The sequence below is a fragment of the Schistocerca piceifrons genome, chromosome 1, assembly GCF_021461385.2.
Source record: "Schistocerca piceifrons isolate TAMUIC-IGC-003096 chromosome 1, iqSchPice1.1, whole genome shotgun sequence".
NCBI classification, from domain to species: domain Eukaryota; kingdom Metazoa; phylum Arthropoda; class Insecta; order Orthoptera; family Acrididae; genus Schistocerca; species Schistocerca piceifrons.
In genome coordinates this window covers 671,383,720-671,403,534 of record NC_060138.1, presented here as the reverse complement: position 1 = coordinate 671,403,534, position 19,815 = coordinate 671,383,720, and the positions used below count along the sequence as shown (strand labels likewise).

Here is a 19,815-nt window from a genome sequence, read left to right as displayed (position 1 = left end):
GTTTTACACATCAACCATGGTCTAATAACCCATGTTTTAAATGATATCAGTACCAGCCATGAAAGGGTACATTGTATGATCAATCCTCCAGTTCAGTGAACTTAAAATGTAGAATGTCTGAGGGCAGTTTAATGTAACATATTATCCATTTAGAGATAAACTGAAGCAAGATGAATTTATTGTCATGTACTTGATCTAAGAATCAGCAATAAGAGAGATGAAACCACAGATGGTAGACTACCACCCTGTCTCACTCCCTTCTCAACTACTGCCACCGGTCATATCCTTTGACTCTTGTAATTGCAATATGGTTTCTGCACAATCTGTAGATAACCATTGCTCCTTGTAGTGTATCCCTCTTACATTCAAAATTTTAAAGATAGTTTTCCGCGCGACTTTGTCAAACGCTTTCTCTAAATGTGCGAATGCTATAGGTGTAGCTTTGCCTTTCTTCATTTATCTTCTAAGATAAGTTGTAGGGACAGCATTGCCTTGTGTATTCCTACAGTTCTCCAGAAGCCATACTGATCTTCGCTGAGGTGAGTTTCAATCGGTTTTTCTATTCTTCTGTAAATAATGTGTGTAAGTATCTTAGAATCATGAGTAAATAAACTAATTTGACTGAATACAAGCAGTAAACATCTGTTGAGATGGTTGTAGTGGATTCTGCTGCTGTGTGTCACAAATCAAACAACATATTGTCAGAAAGACAATTATGATGTATTTCACAAGGTGACGAGGAAGGGGAGAGAATCTCTGCACTATTTTGCCTTGGAGGCACAAGAATCCTCATGCCTCCACCCCATACTGATATCACTGTTCTACAAAAAAAAACTTTTGTTCTATTTCTGATAAAAAATATTGTGATCCTAGTTGTATTTTGAGTGCTGAATTGAAAACTGTTTTTGGTTTTTTTCTGTCAGGGATAGTTTATGAGTAATCACAATTTTATTTCTCTTTTCAGTTTCTGATATAGTGCAGCAAACGTGAGGTGAAATTCGACAAACAAATGCACATCTTTATGATGTTATAAGGTCATCACATTAATGGAGGGTGGGATCTAACATATAACACAGTAACCTTTGTGTATACACTTTGAAGCATTTATTTGACATGAGAAATTACAGAAAATTGACAAACAATGAACCACTGCCTTGTATTGCACATCACTTTTTTTCTCTTGTATTGTGAATCTTTCTTCTCTCGAATGATATTCCAGCAATAATCTGCTAACATAGAAGGTACCCACTTCCCTTCATAGTGCCTTTCTATGGTAGAAATGTCTTTATGGAATCTTTCCCCATGTTCATCCGATACGTCACTACAACTCTCTGTGAAGTAGTTCAGATGAGTCCATCATATGTACTTTCAGAGACATATTGCACCCCAAATCCTGATATGCTTTGATCATATCCTTCACCATTGCTTTGTCATTAGTAGCTCTTCTTCTTCTGAGGAAGTTTTCCGACACCATCTTGAAACAGTCCCATGCGGTTTTTTCTTTATCAGTTAAACATGCTTCAAAATTTGCATCTTTCTGCAGCTCCCTGATTTGTGGGCCCACAAATACACCTTCCTTTATTTTTGCAGCTGAAAGTCAGGGGAATTTGGTATCTAGATATGCAAACCCACAGCCTGTTGGATCCATGGCCTTCACGAATTGTTTCATCAGGCCAAGTTTGATGTGAAGCGGTGGAAGTAGTATATATTCAGGAGCTACCAGACTTTCTCGTTGCACATTCTTTTTGCCAACTTTCCATCTTCACCTAGGCCATTTCTTTTTCACGTAGTGTGAATTTCGGTCTCGACTATCCCACTCGCAAAGAAAACAGGCATACTTTGTGTAGCCTTGTTGCATTCCCAGTACCATAGCAATTACCTTGAAATCTGCACATATTTTCCATTTGTGTTCATTGTATTTTAATGAATTTAGCATCCTTTGTACAAATTCGTAATTCTCTTTTGTCAAACTAGTGTAAGCTACTGGAACAGAGGGTATTTTATTTCCGTTATGGAGCAAAACACCCTTCAGACTTTTTTTGATGCATCTATGAAAAGTCTCCACTCCTGTGAAATATAAGTGAAGTTCAGCACTTTCATCAGGCCAGCAACGTCATTGCAAAATGTCAGTGCTTCATCAGTTGAAAAATAAGAAATAAAGGCATGTTCTCCGTGCCTGAACACACTGATTTTAGTACTTTGGTTCAATAGATTATACTCTTGTAATCTTGAACCAAGCAACTGCGCCTTTTGTTTACTTAGTCCTAGATCACGCACTAAATCATTTAAATCTGCCTGTGTTAACAAATGTGGTGATGACTCACTTGTGCAGTGATATAAAGAATCATCATCTGTGATTTCTTCAGTATTACTTATTTCAGTGTCACTTGAAATTTGACCTCGAGCTCTTGAAGGTACTGGAACGTTGTCGGAATGCTGCAATGGCATTCTTGCTGAAGGCAGATCTGGGTAAACAATGTGCCTCTTCGACTTTTTGTTTGTAAAATTCTGAATTTTTCTTAGACAGAAATAACAATCAGTAACATGGTCCTTAGCCTCCCTCCACACCATGGGAACAGCAAACAATGCCACATTCTCTTTACCTTTCCACCACTGAATTAGTTTGCAGTAACATGTAGCACAGCAGAAATGTGGTGCCCATTCTTTATCTTGGTCTCCTACCTCTACTCCAAAGTAATGTTTGTATGCTTTCTTTATGACTGAAGAAATTTTCTTTCTATTTCTGGCAAAAGTGAACTTCCCACAGATGTAGCAGAAGTTGTCCGGCTTGTATCGACATCCACGACGACGTGGCATTTCTGCAAATTTAAAAATACCACTTTGGTAATACACCTGTATTAAATTAGTAGTAGGGAACTAGAGGAACGCTGATGTGTAAAAACAAGCAGTCGTTTTACCTTCAGCACCAGGCTCAATCAGTTTACACACAGGAACTAAAAAATTCAACCGTGCTCGGAAATATGACAGACAGTTACTTGTCAGCCAAAACACCCACTCGTTAAGACTGACACAAATTGTGGCTAAGACCACTGTTGTAAACTCGATGCACCTGCCCCTAGGAGGCGTGAAGCTTTACTGCCTAGGCAGCAACCGGCTGTCGCTGTTCGAGTTAATGAGATGTTTCAGGTGGTCTTAATGACATAGGTGTGATTCTTCCCACCTGCTGTTGCACAAGAAATTATCATTTTCTATCACTACTAGATGCGGCAACATACCCGTATTTCTCTATAATGTCTCTGTGTTTGCCATGAATTGTGTGGATATACATATATATACATATTACATAAAAAGTATCCCTGACAACGATATTTTGTTTACATATTTGAATTTCCCACGGTAAAATGGTCTAGAAGCACATACTTAAATATCAGAAATAGAACCCATGTCGAACAGTGTATCCCTTGACACACATTTAGCACTTAATTCTCTTCGGCCACTACAAATTTTACTTGCGCCTATTAGTAGAGCGTATCATTGTTAAACATCCATGTTTGTTTGTGCTTAAAGCAAATCAGCTTCAGTTCCATGTGTACAGCCATCTGGTAAAAGCACCAGGAATGATTTGAAGCATCTATGTGTACACTTTGCATGCCACTGTCAAGGTGCATGATGAAGAGTGCTTCACACCAGTATTGTCGATTTTCTGTTCTAGTCCATCTTTTTTAAGTGATCATTTATTTATTTATTTATTTGGGAGGGGGGGGGGGGTGCTTTGTAAGTCTCCGTATACACCCTTATGTTGTTCCACAATCTTTGTATGGGAAATATGATCGCAGCACCATAATGCTCGCACGGTTTTCAAACACAAGTTTTCTAGATTTACCCAAGAGGGTTTCACAAGAACTGCATCATCTTACTTGCTAGAACTCCAGTTTGCGTTCCCTGAGCAATTTCGTTTTGTATGGGCTATACTGATCTCTCTCAGCCCTAGCGGTATGTATCTGAATTCATTTGGTGTCTATTGCCATGCCTACTTCATGACTTTAAACATTTGAATATTACCCTAGATTTAGTTGCATTGGTATTTTATACACCATTTCATCTACAGGTACATTGCATTTTCTCACAACTACCTCTTTGTTGTAGGCATTATCAAACATTTATCCATATTTAAATAGAGTTGTTCATTACACCAAATCGAAATTTTGTCAGAGTCTTTCTGCATTTTATTATGAGTGCTCGACAATGGTAATTGCCTGTAGAAAGCAGCATTGTATGCGAATGTTCTTATAGTGCTGCTGTTGCTAGCTAATAAATCACATACATATATTGAGACTATTGGAGGTCTTATTTCACCTCCTTAAGACACAGCTGATTTTAATTTCTTTACTGTAGAACATTTGTTGTCCATTGTAATGTACTGTATTCTAATAGTAAAATGTTCATAGAGCCAATCATATGTCTAGGAAGATACTTCATATGGCTGTATCTTGGTTAGTAGTTGACAATGTACAATGTTCTAGGAAGATGAAATCTACTTATTCACTTGGATCTGTTGTTCACAAAATGTTCTGTCTGGATGAGCAAGTTGTATTCTAAATACATCTGCTTCTTTGAGAGAAGCTTTCTTTTTTCTGGAAATATCGTAAAGTTTGAGCTTAGAATATGCTCTTGGCAGTTGCAAAAGATGGATGTCAGAAATATTGGTAAATAATTCTGTGCATCCATCTTCCACCGTTATTGCAGATGTCTCACTATGAAAGTTATTCTCAATGAGATTGGAAGGGGTTTATTAAAATATAACTGGAAGTCAATCAGGGCCTAGTGCCTTGTTCACTTTAATAAGCCATAATTATTTTTTTTATTCCGGGGGTGTTAATGCCAACATCTCTTGTTTGTAAGTCTATGCAGTGGCCAGAGATTGGTACATTTTTTAGTATGGTATTTAATATTCCCGCTTCTTGTCTGGTGTCTGCAGTACAACAAAATCCTAGGATTTTTTAAAAGATTTTTCACTAGGATCTGACTGAAAATTTTTGTAGGATTCACATCTTGCCCTTATTACAGGCAAGTGAGTTGCTGTTATGTTTTCTAAGTCAGTTTCTCTGCATTCTGTTTTATAGTGAGTGTGTAATAGTCTCTATTCTTACAATACTCTCTGTATGGCACTGTTAACCTAAGTTTGGTCTTTGTTGTCTTTTATTACTTCAGTGTCTACATATTTTTGTAGACTATGTTTTACAATGTCTTTCAGCTGTAACTACTAAATATTCTGAGTTCATCTTTTAAGTAAGTTGATAGCAACATGTTTACGAGTTTCATCATCATCATCATTATTATTATTATTATTATTATTATTATTATTATTATTGCTAAAAGTTACGTTCCCTTATGTTAGTGTTGAGTAGATGTTGAGGGAGTGGCTCTCCCTACAGTGCCAGCCCAGAGTGGCCAGCCTGGCCCTTCTCCTGCACTGACATTCTCAAACATAACTATCTTTTTGATTATTTACTTATCTTTTTGACCTCCATGAATCAACATGCTATTTTTAGCAAAACTGTTTATGGTACTAATTTGGCTAGTAGCATTAATTTGTCACAGCAGCTAGATCTCTGATACAGAACAACAACACTGCTTTTTTTCCTTCTTTCTGTCGTAATTATGACCTGAATGTTCTGAGAGAATTGGGAAACTGATAACAACGCAATCTAGTCTCTTAAAATAAGTCGCAGTCTTCATCTGAAGCAGTGTGTGTGGATGCGAATTAGAACCCCACTCCTTCCAAGTATTATTTCAGTATCATAACTACTCCACCATATCACCTTGAGAAAGAGAAGCAGTGCAGCAGTGACTTCTGAAAGACAACAGAAGAGGTACATGACTCTGTCTCTGACAGTCTATTTCTGATTCACTCATAATAAAAGAAGACACATAGTAAATACTATCTAAACTGTAATTATAAACAGGGGTTATGTGCAGAAGTGACTGCAAAGAATTTATCAGAGAGCTCTGCTTCTTAATTCATCATAGCTCCAATCTGGCAAACACTGGATACAGCCAGGGAGAATGGTGGCAGGCCTGATTACTTAAAAAAAAAGAAGAAGAAGAAGAAACTACTACTTTGAAAATTAGTTCTTTATCTTATGTCTAATACTAGCAATATCTATATATGTATTTACTGAAAAACCCGATTTTGGTCCAAAAAAGTGTTTAGAACATGTGCTGTCTTTCTGTCCACAGCAAACGCCTCTGGAGTGATAATCAACACATGTGGTTGGGTTAAAGGCGATGGTTATAAACTTCTGACACATGTTGCCCAAGCATTTGAAGTAGATATTATTATTGTGCTGGATCAAGAACGACTTTATAATGAATTAGTACGTGACATGCCACCATTTGTAAAAGTGGTATTCCTTCCCAAGAGTGGTGGAGTGAGTAATTTTTTGTTGTTGTTTTATGTAGCATTGTGCTAACACTTAGTTATTAATGTTACCGATGCTCTGTCGATGCAAGTAAAATTCAGTTTGTAGTTTTTCTTTGATGTTCCTGTCAGTTATGCATCTCTAAACTGCTCTCATAATGATACATGAATTTAAATCTGCAAAGTCTTATTGCAGATTTAATAGTAACACTGTTGGATGTTTCCAGCAAATTAGAATTGTATTCTGATCAGGGCCTCGAACCCGCAGCCTTTGTCTTAAAAGAAACGTTTTTGTACCTGGGCTATTTGAGGATGGCTCATAGTCAGTGACGTGTATGTGAACATATTCCACAAATATTCTTTTGATGACAGATTGAGGTTTATACTAGTCATGTAGGTACTTCATCCCTGATACTAGGGCTATGCATGGACAATCGATTTCTTGTCGAAAGACTGTACTTGGGTGTTTGTTGCGTATATTGCTAAGCATATGAGACTGAATGTTATGTGCTGAGGCTTTCATGGCCACCAGATCTCTCTCTCATCCCTGATAGTTGACCTGAAGCTGCGCTGGTTATCTCTAAATATCTTCTGTTCCTTCAGTGGTCATTTGTTATTTGGGAAGACCAGGTTTTGATTTTGTGGTCCACAGTGCAAACAAAGTAGTGGGATTCAGGAGAGAGAGAGAGGGAAAGAGGGGGGGGGGGGGGGGGGAAGAGACTAATTTGGTTAGTACACAAGGTATAAATTACTCATAGATTTGAAAGTACACTTTAGTTATCTATGCCTTAGAGATTCAGGTGGGTTCTACTCACTGAAGTTAAGCTTGGTACTGAACTTCTGCTACAGACTTTTTCAAGCATTTGTAATATGGGATTGGTTCAAATCTACATAGCTTGTACATCAGATGCTCAACTTGTACTGCTGTGCCTTACTGATGGTTCTAACTTAGAATCACAGAGAAAGTCTTCTCTAAGTATCAGTTCTTGATGCACTGCTGCTGAGGCTTAGAGTGGGAGGAAATATTCCTTCATGAGAGGAAAAATATGTGCTTGTAGTATGTCTATGGTAATATGTTATTAGCTCATGTCATTTTCTAATGCGAGCCCCTAATGTGACACACTAATCTCCCTTAGTATAGCTAGTAATCCTCTGTCAGAAACAGGTACCCTCACATATCTGTTCAGGCTGACCAGGTCACTATGACTATCACATTGAAATACATAATATATCTGTGAAATATTGATACTACTGTGGAACATATGTCTCATGCTCCCTTTGTTTATGTAATTTCTGATGCTCTACACATGCTACCAACACTATCATGTGTTGACACCTGCAATTTAACTTTGCCTTCTGGTTGCTTAACTTTTTTTAAGTATGATTTGTAGAAAAAACTCTCATTAAGTTGGACATATACTTCAAGGTGTACATGTAATCGAGTGAACTAACATGTGTGGACATCATGAGCTGATCACCTGCCCCCCCCCCCCCTCCCTTCCCCCTCCAGTCCTAAAGAAACTGTTGATGCATTTCCCTAAAGCATTATATCCTAAGTGCACAGAGGAAATGTATGAGTGTATAGAATGACGGAAGTATTGAAACTTCCTGGCAGATTAAAACTGTGTGCCAGACCGAGACTCATACTCGCGACCTTTGCCTTTCACAGGCAAGGGCTCAAGAGGATGGGGCATGAGTCGTGCTTGGGTAGCTCAGATGGTAGAGCACTTGCCCGCGAAAGGCAAAGGTTCTGAGTTCGAATCTCGGTCTGGCACGCCGTTTTAATCTGCCGGGAAGTTTCATATCAGCGCACACTCCGCTGCAGAGTGAAAATCTCATTCTATGACGGAAGTATTGATAGGGTCATAAAAGAATCGTTTTATTTTATATCCAATTTCTTTGTTATTTTTTGCAAATTTGAGTGCTATTTTTCGTCAGTTTTGGTATTATTTTTCTGCCAGGTTTGGTGCTATTTTCTGTGACTTTTGGCATCATTTTTTGCCAATTTTTATGTTAGTTTCTGTTTAGTTATTTTTGAAGTGCCAATTGTTGCTTATTTTATCTAATTTCATTGTTTTTCAGTGTTAAGTTGAAAATTAAAAAAAAATATGTACCCTCCATGTAATCAAAAGTATCCAGACACTTGGCCGAAAAAGACTTAAAAGTTCGTGGCGCCCTCCATTGGTAATGCTGGAATTCAATATGATGTTGGCCCACCCTTAATCTTGATGACAGCTTCCACTCTCAAAGGCATACGTTCAACCAGGTGCTGGAAGGTTTCTTGGGGAATGGCAGCCCATTCTTCATGGAGTGCTGCACTGAGGAAAGGCATCAATGTCATTCAATGAGACCTGGCATGAAGTTGGCATTCCAAAACATCCCAGAGGTGTTCTATAGGATTCAGGTCAGGACTCTGTGCAGGCAAGTCCACGACAGGAATGTTATTGTTGTGTAACCACTCGCCACAGGTTGTGCCTTATGAACACGTGCTCGATCGTGTTGAAAGATGCAATTGCCATCCCCGAATTGACCTTCAACAGTGGGAAGCAAGAAGGTGCTTAAAACATCAATGTAGGCCTGTGCTGTGATAGTGCCTCACAAAATAAATAGGGGTGCAAGCCTCCTCCATGAAAAACATGACCACAGCATAACACCACTGCCTTCGAATTTTACTGTCAGCTCTACACATGCTGGCAGATGACGTTCACTGGGCATTCGCCACACCCTGCCATCGGATTGCCACATTGTGTACCATGATTCGTCACTCCACACAACATTTTTCCACTATTTAATCGCCCAATGTTTATGCTCCTTACACCAAGCAAGGTGTCGTTTGGCATTTACCAGAGTGATGTGTGGCTTACGAGCAACCGCTTGATCATGAAATCCAAGTTTTCTCACCTCCCGCCTAACTGTCATAGTACTTGCAGTGGATCTTGATGCAGTTTGGCGTTCCTTTGTGATGATCTGGATAGATGTCCGCTTATTACACGTTACAACCCTCTTCAACTGTCGTCGGTCTCTGTCAGTCAACAGACAAATCGGCCCGTATGCTTTTGTGCTGGATGTGTCCTTCACATTTACACTTCACTATCACATTGGAAACAGTGACCTAGGGATGTGTAGAAGAGTGGAAATCTCACATACAGACATATGGCACAAGTGACACCCAGTCACCTGACCACGTTCGAAGTCCATGAGTTCCGTGGAGCGCCCCATTGTGTTCTCTCACAAGGTCTAGTGACTACTGAGGTTGCTGATATGGGGTACCTGGCAGTAGTTGGCAGCACAATGCACCTAATATGAAAAAGGTATGTTTTTGGGGGTGTTCGAATACTTTTGATTACCTAGTGTATTTACTGACATAATAGATCACATTATTTGAATTATTTTAAAAAAGAAAACTATTATAGTAAGCCCATTAAAACTAGTCAGTTAAGGAAAAAATAGTTTTGCAGCTGTAAACTGTTGAAAGTTTAACAGAAAGCATTGTCATAATTTCAGAATTCGCTTCTGTGACATTATGCTGCCACTCTGTCAGTACTTTACTGAATTGTGAAGACTGTCACCCAGTGTCTAAATTTGAACAGCACAATACCAGAAAATTGACAGTATCCACATATCCTACTGACGATGTGAAAAGTTGCTTTTCCATTTAATTATGAAATGATACGTATCCCTTCAGAATATCGTACACAACTTAGACTTGCTATAGTAAATACATGTAACAGAATCTTTGTCTTGTTAGCATTACTAGAGTTCATTATCACTCCCTGGCTTATACAAGAATTAGAGGGAGGAACACATACTTAATATACATGGACCTGTGGCCATAATTTAACTAGGAATATAGATAATGGTTTTAGCTGGTGACGAGAGATTGCCCGATGTTTTTGTGCAAGAAATCATAGCAAAAATGTCTTGGTTTGGGGAGTTCATTAATGTGATGTGTCAATTAAACTGCATATTTTTGTAGTGCGCAATTATGAATACAAAAATCATCAAATACATCACTTAAGTTTCACAAATATGTAAATAAAAGTGGAGTCAAACCAAGTACACATGAGCTCATGTAAACATTTTTCTGGCCGTAAAACCGAGAATGTTTAGTTGAATATTTATACAATATTATTTTTACTATTTTGTAAATTATGTTTGTGGTAGCAGTGTGGGGTGTCATGTGGATCAGGGCCTAGGTTAGATGCCATGTTGATTTATGCATTTACACAATTAAAGTACCATATTTGGTATTTTTCATATATATACTTTCATACTGAAAAATAGATAGTTTAATTGATTCACTGCAGTAAAGATGTCTCAACAGCAAGTCATTTTTTGTATGATAGTTCTTGCAGAAGTGTCAGGAAATATCAAGTCAATGATGAGTTGTTACTAGAATGGAGATCATTTGAAGTAGGTTATTTTTGTTTGATAGTTCTTTACCTGTCAAATCAGCTTTCATTTTAAGGTTACATGCAGTTTTCAGCATTGAGAGCAAAAAAGTCAAAATCCAACTTTATCATTCAATAAGTGTCAGTTACCTATATTAGCAAACGCCTACCTTCAGAATTGTGACATTTTAATATGGAAACAAGGAAAAATGCAAAGTCTTGTTACATTTTAGTTTTGTGTTATCTTGCAGATTTCACATTACATTGCCAAAAATTGTAGATTTTTGCCTTACATTTTGCTGTAACATGTATGCGAAATTTTCTTGTCCCTGAGTGGAATGTGTTGAACAGGGACACAATTTGCACTCTGTACAGCAAGTACAGAAGACAGAGAACACACTGAGGCTGAAAATATTTACGTAGTTTTTGGAAATTGCAGTGGGTGGTAAAAAAACAGACAATTTTGTCTTTTATACAAAAATATTAATATTCATAAAGATAGCAAAAAATTTTATTTATTCAGAATTAATTTTGTACCACATAAATGGGAAGTATAGGCTCTCTCTCCCATCCCTAAATATTTTTTACCTTCCACTGGTATATAGGAAATTTCTCTTAAACACATTAAAGTTTAAGATTAATAAGATTGCTAAGTACAGATAGGAACTCCAAGAGGAAAAAGAATAAGTTCTAATTTTTCCATATACCTTTTCTATGTTTGTGTAATCAGTACAATGTAACAGTGCCTGTGCTCCTGTCCTAACATTTATCTACATAATATTAAATAGTCTGCATATAATGGTAGCAGTTCTGTGCTACCCTCTGATGCCATAAAACAAACTCACTTCATAGGAAGGTGAAATATAGGCAGTAGTGAAGATCACTCAGAAACGTATGGTAAGCGAACTTCTATCAGTGACAATTCAGTTTAATTCACTGGTGATGTGATCATGGAAAATATGTCTTTGTGGAGTCCTTTGTTTAATTTATGTTAAAAATCTGTGAAGTTTGTTGTTAACATTATATAGCTGCTAAGGTCAATAGGAATTGTCCCTTGATGTTCAATGATAAACATTATACAATACATGATGTTTGTCTAAATGTTCATTATGAAAAATTTGATCTTCCATTTGCTATGTGAATTAATGAGTACCATATTTACTCGAATCTAAGCTGCACTTTTTTTCTGGTTTTTGTAATCCAGACACCCCCTGCAGCTTAGAATCGAGTGCAAAGTAAGCGGAAGTTCTGAAAAATGTTGGTTGGTGCCACCACAACTAACTTCTGCTGTCGAATATATGAAGTGCTACACAGGCATGCTTTTCAGGCACAAAGATAAATACTGGCGCCAAAACCTCTCTGTCAGGTAGAAGACCCCAAGTTTTGACCACTGCATTTTCATAAATTATCCAACGAAGTAAATTGAAATTCCATGTTGTTCATCTTCAAATGTAGCAACCTTTCAAATATTCGTAGCAACAAAAATAAATGTCTTTACACAAAAATACCAACAATGCACAAGGCTTTAGGATTGTCGCACGAGTTGATACGCTGGGTCTCATTAAGGTTTCACGTAGCGGCACCAACTGCTTCGTGGAATTTTCTGAAGTGCTTGTTGCTGTTAGTGAACCATAATGAAGCGCTTTCATTATAGTGCCAAATTCAAGAGGGGGGCTATTTCTTTTGCGGAACAAAGTTCTAATTGAGCTGCAGGTCTCCGATGGGGGATTGATGAGAGCATCATCGGCCGATGGCAACTGCAGAGAGACAAATTATTTGAATTTTCAAGTAGCAGGAAAGCATTTAGTGGGCCAAAGTGTGGTCGATATCATGCACTAGAAGTGATTTTAAAAGAGTTTGTTAAGAAACAGTGTCAGAAATTCCTGCCTGTGAATGCCGAAATTTTAAAAATTAAGGCACATGAAATTGCTAGAGAGCAAAACATCAAAAATTTTAATGCTAGTCGCAGCTAATTGATCTGTTTATGAAGCGCTGGGGATTTCACTTCGGAGGCAAACTTCAGTTGCACAGCAACTGACGAAAAATTATGAAGAAAAACTTGTGGAATTTCAGCGCTTCATAATTAGGCAGGGCACAGAAAAGTAATACCTTCTTGGTCAAATAGGAAATGCTGACCAAACTCCCGTATATTTTAACATGCCGTCAAATTATACAGTTGATGCCAAAGGAAAGAAAGACGTAAATGTTCTTATATCATGGGGTGAAAAACTGCTGATATCCATCATGCTTGCTTGTACAGCAGATGGACATATATTACCCCCATTCATAGTTTTCAAGCGAAAGACTTTACCGAAATTGGAAGTGTTTCCAAAACTGTAGTTGTACGAGCAAACGAAACTGGGTGGTTTTCCAAGGACATGGTGCTGGAATGGATTATGCGTTTGTGAAATCGTCATCCTGGCGCAATGCTTGGTTTATGCAGCCTTTTGGTATTACATGCATACACAGGCCATACACCACCTGCAGTTAAACGAAAATTAGAGGAAAGCAAAACACACTTGGCGGTAATTCCAGGTGGGATGGTGTCAATTCTGCAACCACTTGACATCTGTTTGAATAAACCATTTAAGGACAAGCTTAAATGCATGTACACAGACTGGATTTCGAAAAGCAACAGACAACTGACACCAACAGGACCCGTAAAATACGCAAGTTTGTTGCAAGTGTGCCAGTGGATTTATGATGCATGGAAGTGTGTTCCAAATCAGACTGTGCAACAAGCATTTAAAAAATGTTCGCTATCCAATGCACTAGATTGTATGGAGGACGATGCTCTGTATGAAGAAATGAGCAGCAAAGAATTGAGTGATAGTGATTCAGAATCATGACTGATATTTTAAACATTTCTTGCAAGATGTATTACAATAAAATTTTGTTTTAAATTTCAGCCTTTAATTTTTAAGTTATTTTCATTCTTATTTTATAAGTGTTGATACTCTGCATTGCACAGGATAGAAAAGTGTGGAGAGCTGCATCAAACCAGCCCACGAACTGAAGACAACAACACATTCTGCATTTGAAGTCATCACTAAAAATCTAGGATGTATGTCAATATGGCCAACTCTACGTTCTGAATTTTTTCCTACCTGTGACAAGAGATGGCTGCTAATAGGAACTTTTATGAATCGTGAATCACATGCAGTATTCTCTTCACCATAAGAATAATACGAATGTAAACATAATGCCATGTATTCTTTCATGTTTGCTGCTATCTCATTTAAATCCTGACTGCCTAATAAACTATGAAACTAGAGTGAGACAACAGCAAACGCGGAAGAATATACATATCATTTCATGTTTATGTTCGTATTATTCTTATGTTGAATAGTGATACAGTCAGAAATGAAGTATGGCAACTGACTAGATTTTTAAATCTAAGATGACTCTAATTTCTGTGCAGAGTGTAATGTACTAAAGAGGCCTCTGCAAAGATTTTCAGACTGAGAAAAATTTTCGCTAAACTCTCATTCAGAACATCTTCTATCATACACAGTCTATTATTTGGTTCTTGTCGATCATTTTCAGCAGCAGTGTAAGTAACAACAAATAGCAGTCCCTTGCCGTTGTTTCGCTAATGAGACATTCCTCTCTTTTTTTATTGTAAGCGGCAGTAGCGCGCACAAAAGCAAGCCATGCCGCGAGCAGTGACAGGTCGTAAACACTGATTATCACAATGTGACAAACAATGCATGACACGGTGCAATAATGCATTTTCAGCTTAGAGTGACGTAAACACCTATAACAAAGAGAACGGCACTTATCAGATCAATGCAAAATAAGCAATCAATTCAAACCAGACGAAGGATATGAAAAAGGAAGGGTACCCATGTTTAACTGCTAAGCTTATGACTCGAACCAAACTACTGTAGCTGTATCTTCATCCATTCGACCTAAATTGTGTCTCGTGTTACAATGGACCAACTTTGTTTTGATTTGGAGGTGCAGTCTAAAACTTTTCTCTCCCCTTGCATTTCGAGTCTCAAATTTCAGGTGTGGCTTAGATTCGGGGATTTTTTTTTAATTTAAATTTCCCCCCCCTCCCCCCCGAGTCTCATTTTTCAGATGCAGCTTAGATTCAAGTAAATACAGTAACTTTGGAAGCTAGTCACATTCACGCTAAGGTGTTGTCATACATTGACTTGTCAGTGGCTTTGTTGGGTATACTTAGCAGTTTTTTTTTTTTTTTTTTTTTTTTCTTTTAATAATGCAACTTGTAATTTTTCCTTTAGTATTTGCAATATCTCGCGTGTTGTAGTAGCTTTGTCCCAGTATTTTATCTTGTTGACATATTTTTCCATGTAGAGGCATTTGCTACCGTGTTATTTGTTAACCGGTTCCTGGTTGAAAGCTTTCTTTTTCAATCTCTCTTGGACATCCTTTGATGAATAATTGACCAAGAAAGACTGTTCAAACACTTTGTAAGTTTTACATGTATCAGACATTTCTGTGGCCCATAGAACTGCATTTTTTCCATTGATCCAGCCATGAACTTTATTTTCTGAATGTCAGCCCAGGATTTGGGTAGGACCCCATGGAATGGCTTCATAACAACCATAGGGTTGTGGATCATTTGTCAGGTATAAAAGCACTGAATTGTCTGTGTTGTATCATGTTCTCCTCTAACATCGCATTTGCAATGAGAGGAGTGGTACCTAATCTGTACAAATCAGTACTTACTGCAGTGTGGAATTGCAGCTCTGTACTAGTACCTGCATACAGTACATGCCCATTAATAGGTACTGATACACCGTTCGTTGATGTGATAGAAGAGCTGTCACTCGCGATCATCTGGTGACAAGGTCTTTAATTTCTTTTACTTCATTGATCGAGGTCAGCACTCTTCTTCTTTTTCTTCTTCTTCTTCTTTTTCTTCTTCTGTTTTTTCCCTGTGCTCATTTTCAGTGAGCTGAAATTGTTGACTATTGTTTCTTTGATGCATCCATTATTTTTTTTCTTTAAGCGCGTGATTTGCGAATTCCCCTCATGCTTGCTGTTTGTTTTTCCAGCGGGAATTTTTTTTTTCTAATATCTGATAAATTTGTTCTTCTTTCTCCTTCGGCCAATTGGTTGTGTCTGTATAGGTCAGACTGCCGAGTTATTAGCCTTTTATGCTCTCCACTGATGGTTTCCATTTTAACCACTAGATGGCGAATAGCAAAGCAATAGAATAATTAGTACATAATAAGTGTCTGTCATCAGTGTGGTGTCTTTAAAATCAATTTTATATTTTACACAAAAACATTCTTATTAATTGTATTTTTATAAGTATTGCTTGTTTTATATAAGATATCAAAAGAATGTTCATTATACAGATTTAATTTTGAACCTCGTAAATCTGAAGTACAGGCTCTCTCATTTGTACTTCTTTTTTGGTGCATGGAAGTGAATAGTATTTAAATACAAATTTTTACCTGCCACTGGAATAAGTACATCCAACATCTCATTTTTTTCAAATATAGGAAATTTTCCTTGAACACTCATAAGTTTAAGGTTAGTAATGGAGTACAGTTAGGTTGCCAAGTACAAATAATAAACCCAAAGGGGAAAAAGTTTTGTTTTTCCCATATATTTTTTTTTTTGTAGCATTATCACTACAATGTGACTGTGCCTGTGCTCGTCCTATCAGTAATATATATAATCTTAAATAGCATAAGTATTATGATGGCAGTCATGCTTTATACTCTGATGCCTTAAAACAGACCCACCTCATAGGAAAGATCGCTCAGAAACACGTGATAAGCGAAAATCTTATCAGCAATAATTCAGTTTAAATCTCTGATGCTGTGACCATGGAAAATATGTCTTTGTGGAGTCCTTTGTTTAATTTACAATAAAATCTGTAAAGTTTTGTGTTGATATTATAGGGAACAGGAGAAAAACCATTTTTGTAGCATATTGATTTCATGTTATATTTCCAAAAATTGTACATTTCGCATCACTTTTCACTTCATCATCTGTGTGAAATATTCCTGTCCCTAAGTGGTATGTGATGGAAAGGGACACCATATGCACTCTGTACAGCAAGTAAAGGAGACGGAGAACACAAGGGTACACAAAAAATTTACTTTGAAATTGAGGTGGATGGTAGAAAACAGAGGACCATCCATCAGAAGAGGCTTACAAAAAGAAAAGTGGATAAGGGCAAAGATGTGAGTGATTATTATTAATAATAATAGTCATCACTAGAACTATTAGCTCAGATTGCTGGAAATTAGTCATAATAAAACATAAGGCTTTCCCCATTGAAATCTGCTAAGGGTATACACTTTTCATGGAATGAGTTGTACGTATGCTGTCCCCAGCACTGAATACAGTGCCATACGGGATAATACAATTGGCATTTACTATTTGGCAAACATGCATGTGTAAAATCCTATTACTTTCTTGCATTCTACAAGGATCATTCAATAGGTATTGCCCCACATTTTTTTCTCAGAGAATATTTATTGTTAAGTCAGAATTTGATGACAATATAAATCATGTCCTGTCCATGTCCTATTTTTGTATGTAGTCTCCATCACAGTGGAAGAGTATGTATTCCCTGCTGGTAAAAGCTCTTGTCCTGTAGGCTTAGCCATATTTTCACTGCGTGACTAACACTCTCATCATCTTCAACGTGCGTTCCCCAATTGTCGAGTTGTGATGCGCCAATCGGCATGAATAATGGCATCCACATGATCCAGCATGTCTGGAGCAGTGGCTGTGATAGGATGTCCCAAGTGTGGCTGAGCTCTGTTTCTGCATTTCCTGAGGCTGTAACTTTCTTTACCCAATGTCCAACTGTACTACTATCAGTTGCAGCATCGTCATACACTGCACGCAGACGTTTATGGATGTTCACCACGGTTTCTTTTTCTGCACACAAGAATCCAATAACAGCATGCTACTTGTAACGTGAGTCATATGTAGACACCATTTTGATGCTGTACTACGTCTCTGCCATCTGCTAGAGCGGTTTGAAACATCAGTAGCACACAGATCAAGCATCGAATGTGAAGCACAAACAAGGATGTTTGTGTATGTATGTTAATGGCTTTTTAAGAAAATGTGGGACATTATGACCCTCGTACAAGTGCAAGGATTTTGATAATAGAAAACTGATAAGACTATCATGAACATAATATAAAAGATATGAATATAATAGAGGGAAACATTCCACGTGGGAAAAATATATCTAAAAACAAAGATGATGTGACTTACCAAACGAAAGCGCTGGCACGTCGATAGACACACAAACAAACACAAATATGCACAAAATTCTAGCTTTCGCAACCAATGGTTGCTTCATCAGGAAAGAGGAAAGGAGAGGGAAAGACGAAAGGATGTGGGTTTTAAAGGAGAGGGTAAGGAGTCATTCCAATCCCGGTAGTGGAAAGACTTACCTTAGGGGGGAAAAAAGGATGGGTATACACTCGCGCACACACACACATATCCATCCACACATATACAGACACAAGCAGACATATTAAAAGGCCTTTTCTCTTTCCTGACGAAGCAACCGTTGGTTGCGAAAGCTAGAATTTTGTGTGTATATTTGTGTTTGTTTGTGTCTCTATCGACGTGCCAGCGCTTTCGTTTGGTAAGTCACATCATCTTTGTTTTTAGATACATAATATAAAAGCATAGACTAAATAGAACTAACTGTTATTCCCATACTTTTCTTAGGTCGTTGAGAGGAGTCAAAGTCAACGTGCTGAAGCGAGGGATTCCAGAGTCAGAGAATACTTCTATGGACTTCGTTCTCCATTGTATCCACATTCTTTTGATGTGAGATTCAGTGAACTAAAAATATATAAAATCGGAGCTCCAGCATTGCCTGATTCGTGCATGCCTTTGGGAATGAAAGCAGAAGATAACCATACAAAGCTAGTTGCAGTAACACCAGGTATTTCTTTAAATTTTCCTTCCATGAGTTTTTTTCACTCAACCTATTTGTTTATTTATTTATTGCATCTTTTTAAAAAGACATTTGAAAGAACACATGCTATATATTAACATTGAACCTTAGTGTTTTTGTCAGTCTAGCAGAATGCCGCTGGGCATTAGCATGGAATAGCATCGGTTCACGCAGTCTTCCTGGTTGTTGTACTTGGATTGTGTCTGCAATATGTCTCAATTGTTGACGTTAAATGTCAGCAGTGATGTTTACCCTTGTGCAAGCAATTCGTAGTAGACCACACTGTCACTATTCCAACAGATGCATAACATTATCTTTTGTGGATACATGCAGGTCTTTGTATGTGGCATTACTGCTTTGTTTGGACTCAACCATTCCTTTATTTTCTTTATGTTAGCATAAAGACACCATTTCTTGTCACTAGTAACAGTACAAGATAGGAATGATTGGTGTTGTTGACGAATCAATTGATGACGAAAAAGCAGAGATACACAAATAATAAATGACAATCAATTGGTAAACCTATAGCAACAGGAAAACCGACATGCAGAACAAAAACACTGTGAACTTATGCACCAACCTAATATTTCTCATTATACTTTGAGATGTGGTACTGGATAAACACTGCACCTCTATCTCACACTCTTTGCGACCACTGCTTCCCTTTTATGCCCTTTGATTCTTATAACTGCTGTCCAGTGTCTGTACAAGTTGTGAACAGCCTTTCGCTCCTTGTATTGTACCACTGATACCATCAGAATTTCAAACAGTGTATTCCAGTCAACATTGTCAAAAGCTTTCACTGTCTATAAATTTTACAAATGTAGATTTGCCATCCCTTAACCTATCTTCTAAGAGAAGTTGAAGAGTCAGTATTGCTTCACTTGTTCCTATATTTCTCCTAAATCCTAATTAATCTTCCCCTAGGTCAGCTTCTACCAGTTTTTCAATTCTTCTGTAAAATATTTATGTTAGTTTTATGCAGCCATGACTTACTAAACTGATAGTTTAGTAATATTCATACCTGTCATCAGCTGCTTACTTTGGAATTGGAATTATTGCATTCTTCTTGCAAACTTAGGATATTTTGCCTGTCTCATACATCTTGCATGCCAGGTGGAATA

The 19,815-nt window shown here is 37.6% G+C and overlaps 1 protein-coding gene across 1 annotated transcript in view; it reads left to right on the top strand.

Annotated features, from left to right (window-relative positions):
- Window positions 1–19,815, top strand: part of LOC124786728 (protein CLP1 homolog) — a 64,386-nt gene that overhangs the window by 22,633 nt on the left and 21,938 nt on the right. Inside the window, exons 5-6 of the mRNA XM_047254286.1 lie at window positions 6,202–6,392; window positions 18,460–18,679. Of these exons, the coding sequence (XP_047110242.1) occupies window positions 6,202–6,392; window positions 18,460–18,679 (411 nt within the window). The remainder of the gene's footprint in view (window positions 1–6,201; window positions 6,393–18,459; window positions 18,680–19,815) is intronic.